General features: G+C 41.7%; 1 protein-coding gene across 2 annotated transcripts in view; it reads right to left on the bottom strand.

The window, feature by feature from the left end:
- Positions 1-121: 121 nt before the first annotated feature.
- efna2a (ephrin-A2a) overlaps positions 122-12,070 on the bottom strand; it is a 70,574-nt gene continuing 58,625 nt past the window's right edge. For both annotated transcript variants that reach the window (XM_086095487.1, XM_086095488.1), the window contains 6 exons: positions 6,242-6,307; positions 2,421-5,039; positions 2,217-2,328; positions 2,012-2,067; positions 1,033-1,136; positions 122-928 (listed from right to left, as the gene is read on the bottom strand). In XM_086095487.1, coding sequence (XP_085951613.1) covers positions 4,915-5,039; positions 6,242-6,307 — 191 coding nt within the window. In that variant the 3' untranslated portion in view covers positions 122-928; positions 1,033-1,136; positions 2,012-2,067; positions 2,217-2,328; positions 2,421-4,914. The remainder of the gene's footprint in view (positions 929-1,032; positions 1,137-2,011; positions 2,068-2,216; positions 2,329-2,420; positions 5,040-6,241; positions 6,308-12,070) is intronic.

Genomic DNA, 12,070 nt, shown 5'->3' with positions numbered 1-12,070 from the left:
AATTGAAATTGTTAGTAATAAGGTTAATAATTCGACCCGCCCCCCCATTTCTGACACTTCTGTCAAATGAAACATGGCCTGGGTCTAGTTGACCTCTGAATTTTTTAATTTTTTTTCCTTGAACCGTGATCTGTAATAGGTACCGCACTAAGTCGTGGTTGATATTTTTAGTAACGGGGTTATACCGTGAAATATCAGGAATGTTGAATGTTTTTGTTTGTCCATATTGGACACTTTTGGATAATGTAACATGGCGGGGGTCAAATTGACCCTTAACAATATCAATGCAACAGGAGGGTTGAATCACAAAAGGCCGTTTATTGATTTGTGACCAGTGCACATATATTGTATGTTTTGCACCATTCTATCTATTCTGTGTTAAAAGGTGCCCAGCTCTGCCTTGCCATGTATCTTTTATAGAGTCTACATAACATGCATTATTCAGCAATAACACATGGCCCCATCTGGGCCTGTGTGTGTGTGTGTGTGTGTGTGTGTGAGTTCTTGCGCAACTTTTCCCTGACGTTTTATCATTTCATGCCATATCCGATAGCGCTTCAATAGCAAAGAAATTCCCCTCTAAGGTATACAATGTATGCATGTGCGTGAGCGTGTAATAGTGAGTGCAGATGGCACGTTCAAGATCAAACTCTTTCATCACGCTCTTGCTCATTAACAAGGATGGGAGCGCTGCCCTAATTCCATAATTCCGTAAAAAGAAAAAAAAATCAGCAAGTGAAGGAAGAGGGAGAAGGGATTAGCCAATTGTCTGGAAACGCGAGCGAGGAAACAAGCAGGGGAGTAAAAATGTAATAAAGAAAGAAAGAAAGAAAGAAAAAGAACAGAAGATGCGTTGCCATCTGTATTTCCTGGCGTTCCTTCCTTGGCTGCCGCCCAAACTGCCGTCTTCCAGGCCAAAAATCCCCTCCTGCCAATTATTGTTCCACAAGCAAAGCCAATTAAAAAAAAAAAAACGAGGGGGGCTAAAATTAATGAAATGATGAATTGGACGGTGAAAGGCAGCGTGTTTACCTTATGTGTGCTAATAATAAATGATGACTTTTCACTATCATTCCAGGAAGCGCATCTGTTCACTTGTAGGCCCACTTCCTGTTAAGAGGCAGCCATTGTTGCCCCTTTTATGAAAAAAAAACAACAACAAGCAAGCTATATTAAATAATGGCCAATTTTGATTGACATTAATGAGGCGGTCACTCAACAATGTGCAACAAGTTTATTTCAACAACTATCTACTGGGAATTAAAAAAAATAGTAAGTTGCATCACACTCGGCAACCATGCTGTTTACGATGATGTGACACTGATTTTATTGGTCTAAAGTTTGTTATGGCAGCAAACTAATGGCCATGTCATTAATGTATTATGTGATAAATAAAAAAAAAAACGCCCCGTAGCGCCCCCTAGAAACTTAAAACTAGTTGAATAAAAAAAAGAAGGGGGAAGCTACCCGGATAAAAGTCAAGGATCAACATTGACCAGGCTTTCACTCGCTGGCGTGAGCTAAAAAACGACGCAATGCGCTTGTCGTCATGGGAAATGTGGTCTTCCTTCAGGCATAACATTACCGCTTTTGTCCATATGGTGCCGCCATAATCAACGTAAACTTAAAGTTCTAAGTGTTGCTTGAAGGAGCCCAAGATCACGAGATTCGAAGCGAGCTTCAACTCAGCGGTTCAATGAAAATCCATGTCCTTGTTTCGAAGCACGTTTTGAAGCTTCAGTGTCAAACTGCCATCAGTAGAGAATGGACTGCTGTTGCCAGCCAGGCACTTGTTGCTAATGCTAACAGCTAGCTGCTAGCTACGCATGCTGGAGACTTGTGCCGCAATGATGCTAGCGGTCTTTCAGCATCCTAAATGAGCGATTGAATATGGCACGGTATTTACTTGATATCAGATTAATACTAAATCTTGCTATGGTTATAACCGTAAAATAGCCGAGAATTATTATTATTTTTTTTAAGTCATGCGGAACTAAGTGTAATGCAGTACCTGATGTAAGCTGGCGGACCATGCTGTCAGTGCTTTTCTGGTGAGCCGTCACAGCGCTGAGGAAAGAACACACGAAGACGTGAGAAGGTGATTTCATCGGAATAATTTCACGCTTTGACGCCGGCTGTCCCAAAATGACCACATTCACGGGTCGAATAGAGTCATCAGAATTCATTGCGAGGCCCGCGGTCAGATAGGAACGAACCTGGCAAGAAATCCCGCCGGCGTTATACATTTACAAGCAGACACGAAAAGGAAAATCTTTATTTGTGTGCTTCTTCCTCCTCCTTCCTTCATGTGTGGAAGGTCAGCCTCCCCTGCAAAAAAAAACAAAACAAAAAAAAAGGTACAAAATAAAAACCAAAAAGTCGTACATGCCCCCCCCCCTGAGGCATCCTACTATACCTACCACTAAAATGAGCGTAGGATCATGAGCCAGAGAAGAACAACAGGAGGACGGCGTCAGTGGAATAAAAGAAGACACGTCTTTTGTTTGTTGGTTTGTTTGTTTTAATCTTCCACAGGCTACACTCACTCTCGCCCACCCATCACTGCATCCCACGCAGGAGTCCTTAACAGTGATTTTTTTTTTTTTTTTAAATGCTACAAAAATAAGAGGAAACCAGTAAGGAGGTGCTTCCCCTCATTTGTTTGTTTGTGTGTATGTGCATGCCTTGTATCGTGTGCTTTTCTACATATGATGCCCAACTCAATAGAATTTAGTGGGAAATTGCACTGGGGTGAGGGGGGGGGGTGTTTATTTTTCTAGAAAGCTGCTGTCCACTAATATGGCTGACATAAATACAATATTCTCAGAAAAATGCTGTCATTTTAAAATAGGTGGTTATCTCCATTGTGTAAAAAGGTCAGTTTTCTACTAATTACGAGGGATGAAACGATAGCCAAACGTCACAATACTATAATTATAACAATATTATGAAGAGGTTGGCGATATATATATATATTTTAAATCACAATACTGTATAGAAACTCAAGATATTCAAAATAATTTTTTTTGAAAAAAAACAACAGTTTTTTGTACATAACATCAGTGACAAAGAAATAGTCTTGGATAGCCATTTTATTTTATTGTCACGTGCTCGTATTGGCTCAGCGGCCTAAAGCGGGCGAAACGTAATGTTTTCTGATGGAGATGTTGAAAAAAATTTGATGGTATGACTGATTTATGGGAGTGAAAACTGACGCAGTGGCCCAAACATGCCTAATTAGAATTAAACTGCACTAAACATACACTAACACCACTAGAGGGTACTGGAAGTGCACCAATGGAATACAACCTCACCATTTTAACAGATGTGTAGCTTTTGATATCGTGACGTGACGACGACGATATCGTGGCAATTTTAATATCGCTATATCGGCGTTATCGTACATCCCCCACTAATTACGGTGTCATTTTTGTACAAAATCCTACTAAATTCTTATGAGGACAGGCGGACGTGTATATCTGCATGTTTGTGTGTTCACAGTGCTTTGCTCCTATATGTTCACTTCCCAGCTAAAAAAAATAAAATAAAAACAAATTCTCCATCTTTTGACATTAAACTCAGTCCACCAAAGAGTATGTGTGTGTATATGTGTATGTATATGTGTGTGTGTGTGTGTTTGTGGTGCTACCACACACGCCAGAGTCCACACGTTTTCCCTTAAGACTGGTTTTCCAGTTTGAGTCAGCGTTAACGTTCGTGGTTGGTCTGGTTGAGTCTCTTGGATGGTTTCCCGGTTGGTTTCAGATCTGCCAATTCGGACCCCGCTGAACCACCACAAGGGGCGAGACTGCGTGAAGAGAGAGAGAGAGAGTCCTCCTGTTGGCTGCCTTAAAAAGTCCCGGGAGACCGAGAGTGGCGGCAAGGTGGTTCTGGTTCCCCTCATGAAAAAATAAATCATCAATACAAACAAGGTTGTTCTGAGGGTTTCACAGTGGTCATGCAACTGGAGTGTCGCCCCCCCCCCCCCCCCCTCTTCTCTTCTCTTCGCCACCAAGCACCATAAAACCCTCCCGCCCAGTCCCGAGAACCCGTTTTCCAGAAACCGCGACCCAGAACCCGAGAAGTGACCACAGTCGTAACAATACACAAACACAAGAGGTGGGTGACCAGCGGTACATTCATACAGGAGTAAAGTCACGGTTCCAGAAGTCACCCGACCCGTTGGACTAAGACAAGTGCAGACTGCGCCTGTGCTGACAGCAGGCGGTGATAAATGCTTTTGTTTAGAAACAACAAACAAGACAAAGAACACATCCCAGCTGAAAATATACACCTCGCCAGACCCACCCGCTAACCCCCCCGCAGGCTATGGTTAAAGTTGTCATCGTGTGTGCTCACGTGATCCGGATCTGTTTAGTCTACAGCAACAATTTGATTAGGTTGTAAAAAAAAAAAAAAAAAAAAAAAAAAAAATGCAGGCATGGCTACTTGCGCTTCAGGCTTTGGGAGTACAAAAACTGTTTTGTGCATCCGGGCCGACCTTCTGGATGGATGACAAGTTTAATCATATCCACGTCTACCTCGTCGCTGGCCAAAAAGTCTACAGTCGCATCCAAAGAAGATCCTGATACAAGTGAAAGGACATTTCCCAGAGTGCAACATAACCGGTCCACCCTGCAGACTTGCCAGGCCTGGAAAAGGGTGTCCGTGGTTGGGCCATGGAGGGCGGGGGGAAAGGGGGGGGGGCGGTCTGGCAGTGGTGGTGGCTGGTGGTCGCGTTGTCGATAAGTGGGGGGGTGGGAAGGAAGGTGGATGGGGACGGGTCAAAGGGCTTCCCTGAGGGGGGGTGGTGGACTTTCGAGGGACAGCCAGCCCGGCCCGGCCCGGCCCGGCTCGGCCCGGCCTGGCATCCCGGGGGCGGGAGCTCCAGGAAGAGTGGGGAGTGAGGGGGGGTCACAGCCGGGAGAAGAATCCCAGCAGCAGCCAGGCCAGAGCGGCTACCGGGGCTGCGCGGTCTGGTCTCCGGCTCGGACCGCCGTCAGTCAGGAAGGGCTCCGGAGAATCGTAACCCGAGCCATCTGAAACACACACAGATGACAGGCGACAAAAGATCCCATCTGGCAAGATTTGGATTCACTGTATTTGATTATTTCGATCGTTGCTAATGCTCGCTAACATGGCGACTTGGAAGGCATCTTGGGGTGTCCGACAAAGCAGGAAAATATGCCGATGGGTGCTAATAGATGCTATCATCCGATTGTTTCGTTATCGCTCGATGGAAAAACACGGGGAGCCCGGGTGGGAAAACCCAACTGGCGACTCTTTGCCTTCTACTGGAGAGGCAAAGCAGAGCAAGACGACGACGGAGGCGGGAGGAGGCGACAGCGGCGGAGCTCTGCGGGGGGGGGGGGGGGGGTTTAACCAACCTAATTACAGTTTAATCACAGAGACTCGCCGAATCTGGAGCAGCGAGCTGACATACACAAGCGCACACTTGTAAATGCACCGTGGCAGTACTTCACACGCGAGGATGGTGTCGCAATGACGGACAGATTTCACTCAAGAATTAAAGCAATGGAATTGATGTTGTTTCAGTAATTTGGGAGGAAGTGTAACCATCCGAAGCCTGGAAAGCTGCCGCACGTCCCCCCCCCCCCCCCGACATCTTCAAAGTGTGTCACCATCACGGGAGACGAGTTACCAGGCAGGTTCGATGCTGCATGTCGAGCTCGCCTTCAAATCCGCTTGACTGGTAGACTTTCAAAATAAGAGTTGCGTAACAGCTTCCTGCCATCTGACCTACATTCACCGCAGTGCTCCGTCGGGTTCTCCCCCCCCCCCCCCCCCATCACCGCTTAGAACAGAATCAAAGACAACACTGGAGACGCACGTGGGATGCTTGAGGCTTTCGACAATCAATTATAGTCAGATTGCGATTTTGCTTACTATTATTTTACAGTCAAGCACCCAGCATGGTGCCTCATAGAACTGAATTTGGGGGTTTCAAACAAAAATCTGGCCTCTGTGTGCTGATGTCAGTTTTTATTTTCTCTGACCTATTTTCTCCAATCCATTTCTGCCCTTTTTTTTTTTTTTTTTTCTCTCGTAAAGAACTGCACCAAACACTCGATAGCCCGTGGGCCAAAGGTTGCCCGCGTCTGTGGCAAAGCGTTGTCTGGCTTCTCTGCAAATCAGAGCGTAGACTTCCTTACGCCCACTTTCATTTCACACTTCTAGCCAATCTGGACTTTTGTGTTTGAGCGTGCGTACGATGACTTACCAGGTGGTCTGACATACACCTTCAGCTTTAGACACGCTCGGCCCACGTGGTTCGGGTGAGGAGACGCTGCAAAGAGATAGAAAGCAGTGATTATTTAAAAGAGCCGTCCGAATCCTCAATATGACGCCGTGTTCTGCACAAAACATGGCAGAGTCCTGGAGGTGGTCCAAAATGGCTACTTCGAAGCAAAATGGCCGACTTCCTGTTCAATTTCATGAGTGATGTCTGGGTACTGTTTGTGGGTCCTTGTGTGCCTAATTATTTTCCACTAAATAATCATCACATTTTCACGCCATGCTTTACATTGACTGAGATGGCAATTTTTTTTTTTTAAAAATTGACAGTTCAGTGTCATCCATCTGCAAATGATATCTTGATCCAATTTCCTATGGAGGACCAAAACTGCCAAAATTAAAAATAAATAAATGACTATATAAATAAAAATAAATGAAATAAAAACAACAACATATAAATATATCCCTAAATAAACAAATAAGAATAAATACAAAAATAAATATATAAATAGAGTTAAGTATAAATCAATCAATAAAAATGCAATACTCTCACATTTATTTATTTCATGCTGCCAGGTCGAAATGTTATTCAAATGAGGGGGCCGGCGAGACTTCCACGTTCACCGTGCAGCTCGCTCGACCAATGACAGGCAATTGCAAGGGCGGAGTCCAACCCAAGACATGCATAGGACCGCCCCTTTATTTGAATAACATTTCAACCTGGCTTTTTTAGTTATTGATTTATATTTAATTTTATTTATATATTTGTATTTATTTTGAAATTATTTTTATTTTTTTGAATCTCGTTTTTTATTTTTGCATTTATTTTTACTTTTATTTATTTAGGGATATATTGATATTTTGTTGTTTTTATTTCCATTTATATTATTTTTTTGGGATTTAATTTTTGAATGATATTTTTTATATCCCTTTTTATTTTTCACTAATACATTTTGGCAGGTTTGGTCCTCCATAAATTCCAAGTCATTTGGTGACAAAATGGCTGACTTCCTGTTTATTTCCGGGGGGGCTCACTTTCTCAAAGATTTTTTTTTTTTTCTAAACAACATTATTGTGAACAATCAATTCCCACCACAAATGACTGATGACATAAACAAGCTCTACGGTTCCACCATTTGACACGCCGCCTCATTAAGTTAGACCGCACATGAAGAGTAAATCACCACTCCGTCATTTGTCTTAATTGGATGCTAGCACAGTCATTAGAGGAGACTTTAACGATGACGCTCATGAAGATGAAACACACCGAGGCATTAACGCGAATTCCGCTCTATCACCGTCTCTGCCATCCACCTCAAGTGATTCCGCCGGAAAATAAAGACTGCGCAGATCAGAGCTTAAGCGCCGAAACGGCTGAATGCCTCCAAAATGAGTGGAAACGTCGAGAAGTAACAGCGAGTCAGACTTCAAAGGCCAAACGAAATTGAATCTCCGTCATTAGTCCCACCTGACTCGATGCAAAATGTGTTGTCGACAGCGCTTTGTACGAGAAGTTAAGGGCAAAATCACATTAGGAGGGGGAGGGGGGACTGGGGGTGGGGGGGGGGTATGGAGCAGATGGAAGGAACGCAGAGTTGTCTGCATCCCTCCTAAACCCTAAAAAGAAGACAAACTGAAATATTACTGTTCAAATTGTTGTTCGGTTCAGTTATTTCTTAATGCACTTTACTTTCATTAAAAAACACGGTGTTACGTTCCAGACCCTCCGCGCAAAGAGTGAAACTCGCAATATATAGAAAGACCCTATTTAAATAATTGTTTTATAGTATTTACAATAGGGATTGACCGATTGTCGGCGCCGATATTTGTCAAAATGGCAAATATCGGACTTAAAAAAAAAAATCGGACGACTAATAATAGATCCACGTAAAACTGACCTCAGGGAATTTTTTATTTAGATTTTCATGTAACTTTATGAGAGATGCTGCTGACCCGAGGAACTCTCTGCATCTGTTGTTTTTGTTTGAAAGCAAAACAAAGATACATGAAAGTTGAACATTTCAGTTATTTGGAAATTTCGGGGGGAAAAAATACTTACTGTAGAAAACTATAAGGAGCCATGATATTTACTTGTTTAAGTTTTCATTTAATTTTTAAGACATATTTTTTGTTAGAAATTTAAAACATAGATGATGTCTAAGATTTAGATAAATAAATACAAATTGAAGAAGTTTTTTTGATAAACATATACTTTAAGGCATTTCAACAAGAGTTGGAATTTGTATTATTATTTTTTTTTAAACCAATATTTTTCCCTTTTACTGAAATTGAATATCGGCTCCAAATATCGGTTATCGGTCTCCTTGACTACTTGAATAATCGGTATCGGCCCTGAGAAAAACATATCGCTCTATCTCTAATTTACACCGCTTTAAACAAACTACTGCAAAGTGGTTCCAACATATTGATAAAGTCATTTGAACGTATTAGAAAAATGTAGGTTAAATGCTAAAAACGTTTTTTAAAAATTCACACATTGCTGTGTGGTTTTAACTTGCCCATGTGCAATTGTGTATTACAGGACAAAGCTCACAAACAGTGAAAAGAAAGTAGGTACATACAATACTGTTAAAGGTTTACGAAATTTCAACTCAAGGCAAATGATTACTTAATTTTACCTGTTAGTGACTTTTGTCCAGTCCACATGTGATGTGGCGGTGGTGCACAATTGCGCAAGTCCAAGTCAATACCCCGTGGCATTATGGGAATTAAAAAAAAAAAGTTTCTAGCATTTAGCCTGTTTTAACAATACATTCGAACGACATTATCGACACGTTGGAACCACTTTGCAGTACATTGAAACAACATAGCCCAGTCAAAACTGTTAGCGACGCCATCTAGCGGTCAACAGTGCAATTACACCCAAAATAAACGTGCAGCAGAACAAAATAGAGTTAACTGTACCAAAAAAAAAAAATCAGCAAATTTGCATGACTGCAAACACGAAACCGAGATTACTGCCAATTACTCTAATTATCAATGACTAATTGATGTAATAAATAATTATTGTTGATAACTATTTTTTTCCCCCTTTTCTGTTGATAACTATTAACGACACTACTGGTATCACCTCACCCCGCCGACAAATTCTACTTTTGTTGTCTTTTCCGCACTCCGTCTTATCAGCTCTCCCTGGCGCCGCTTCACTTTCCCAGCACATCCACAATGGCGACGTGTCCTGAAAGCGCATTGAGAGTCACTCAGCCTCGTCAGAGGGCAGCTGGGAGAACAGAGGTGGGGAGGGGCGTATCTAACCTGTCAACATGTCAGCCGCGTGACGAACACACACACCTGGCACACCTGGTCATGAATCACCGGGAAAAATCAATGTGTTTTTTTATTATTATTATTTATTTTTTTATCACAACATACTACACACACACACTGAAAAAATGCTGCTGTAGCACATCAATGCAGACCTGTGTGTGTGCGTGTGTGCGTGCGCGCGTGTGTGCATGTCAGAGAGCAAAGTGCATGTCTGCTTGTCAAGATGATGGACAGGGCCTTTCACGCACTCACAATCACTTGACAACTGACCCCGCGACTCCCCCACTACTCATGCACACACTCCTGCTTTCTTTTTTTCTTTTTTTTTTGGGAGGGGGGGGGGGGGATATGCCCCCAACCCCTCGGGGATCTGGGTAACACAATACCAAAATCAGCGACTATACAACTCCAGGGGCTCCACCAGACCATTTGGAAACAAAAGAGAGAGAGAGAGAGTGTTTGTACGTGTGCGTGCGTGTGCGTGCGTGCGTGTGCGTGCGTGCGCAATGGAGGCCATCAGGTGGTTGTAACCTTTGCCAAACTTGGCATACATTCATATATGTAACAAATAGGACATTACATTTTCACATTATTAACATTTATTGAATATTAGTTTGATTTAAATTAATATTGTGAGATTATTACGTTGACAATTTACTTTTTAAAAATATTTTTTTTTACCTTCTTTGCTTTTAATATTTGTGACATCGAAGAGTATGAGTTTTTTTAATTTTATTTCATGTTTCAGCAACTTTTTGTCTGTTTATGTACACACTACGCTAGACAACATTCAAATTGTTCTTATTTTAATTTCATTTGAATTGATTTTCCAATTAGTTTTTTGCTTTCCAACACTGTTTATTATTTTTCATTTATTACAGATGTGTACCAATTTATTTTAGCTTACCAGTATTTTATTGAATGACGTGACTTTTTCTACAACAACATCTGATAAATAAATAGTGATACAATCTACGTACTATTTTAATTTCAAATTTTCTATGATGATCAATTATTTTATTCCATTAGGTTGGTGCATTTTTAATCAATACACTTGAGCACATTGAAAAAATAATAATCTTCAGTTGCACGTGTTGAAAATTTGGTTAAATGACATTTTAGTTAATCACATTTTAATCATGTGCAACTCATCCACATATTCAAATTAAGTAAAAAAAACAAACATATTTTTTTGTGTGTAGTTTACATCTGCAGATTTTTTTTGTGATTGTTGATGCAATCTTGTATTTAGCTATGAATTTCTTATTTTACTATGTTTTAAAGTAGGGACGTTCAATATCACTTCTTTTTTTTCAGACAAAAAAAGACTGAAACTGATTCCTAGTTATTGATCGTAAAGTGGCCAAAAGAGGGCGCTGATGAGTACTGAAACCTTAAAATAAGGCTGGGTATCGGCCCGATACAGATACCTGGTATCGGTACTCGCCCCCTCCCTATTTTTGAGCGACAGTTGATTTGAATGATCAGAAGCTCAGCAGGTGTTTTTTTTTAAAAAAGTGTTGAAATCACTCCTAAAACCTTTTCAAGCCATTACCCCCGCGTTGCTCGTTTCTCGTAGCATATTTGCAATTGACAGCGTGGATGACAGGGGAGAGGGAAGGGGGCGAGCGGGACCCCCCATCTGTGACACTAACGCCTCTGTTGTTAAAGCGCATCGAGACCGATAATAAGAAAACGATTACAAAGCGAGTTTGCTGAGAAAAAGCAGCCAGAGAAAGAAAGATGGCAGCCGTGTTTACGTCCTGTGAGTGCGGAGTCGTTTGTGTTGATTGCATATTTACATAATGTTTACAAATGCATGCAGAGAGGCGGTGTGCATGTCAAACACGCACGTGCACGCGCACGCGCACGCACACGCACGAGCATTTTTTGAGTGTGAATCTGCCAAAGTGTCTGTGCAAGGAAAAATAAAATGGAGGCAGAACTTTCATGACGAGTCAACAAGAAAGAATCATTCAATCAAATTATTTTCAATTTTAGTTTTGTGTGTGCTTTACGGTATCCCGACCTTCCCCTTGAATCCAACAATATCATCGCAATTGCATATTTCCTGTTCAATGATACTTGGCCGAGACTCAAAGTGAGGCAGCGGCCGGCCTGGCCTCACCTGCGATTGCGCAATCTTTCACAAAATGCGTCGGGGGGGGGGGGGGGTGCAATTGACTCCAGTTTCGCTTCACGTCTCCAATATAATGTTTCGAATAGGGAGAAAGTATTTTTGACTGGCAAATATGTTTACATGTACTTGTTGGCTAAATGCTAAATACTTAGCATCATAAAAAAGTAAGCAATGTTAATTCACTTAATTTTCAAACGTATTGGTATAATGTAGGCTAAGAAAAATAGCAGTTACTATTACCCACGTCACACTTGGCGTTCTGGGAAACAATGCTAAGTTTTTAGCATTTAGCAGCATCTTCTGATGTAAATAAATGCGTTTAAAGGGATACTTGACCCATTGGGACATTTTCAGCAATAAAAAGTTTACATTTTGTCCAGAATGAAT

The sequence above is a fragment of the Leptonotus elevatus genome, chromosome 14 (assembly GCF_054856555.1).
Source record: "Leptonotus elevatus isolate MCC_2025b chromosome 14, RoL_Lele_1.0, whole genome shotgun sequence".
Lineage (NCBI taxonomy): Eukaryota > Metazoa > Chordata > Actinopteri > Syngnathiformes > Syngnathidae > Leptonotus > Leptonotus elevatus.
This window is presented reverse-complemented; position numbering and strand designations above follow the sequence as displayed.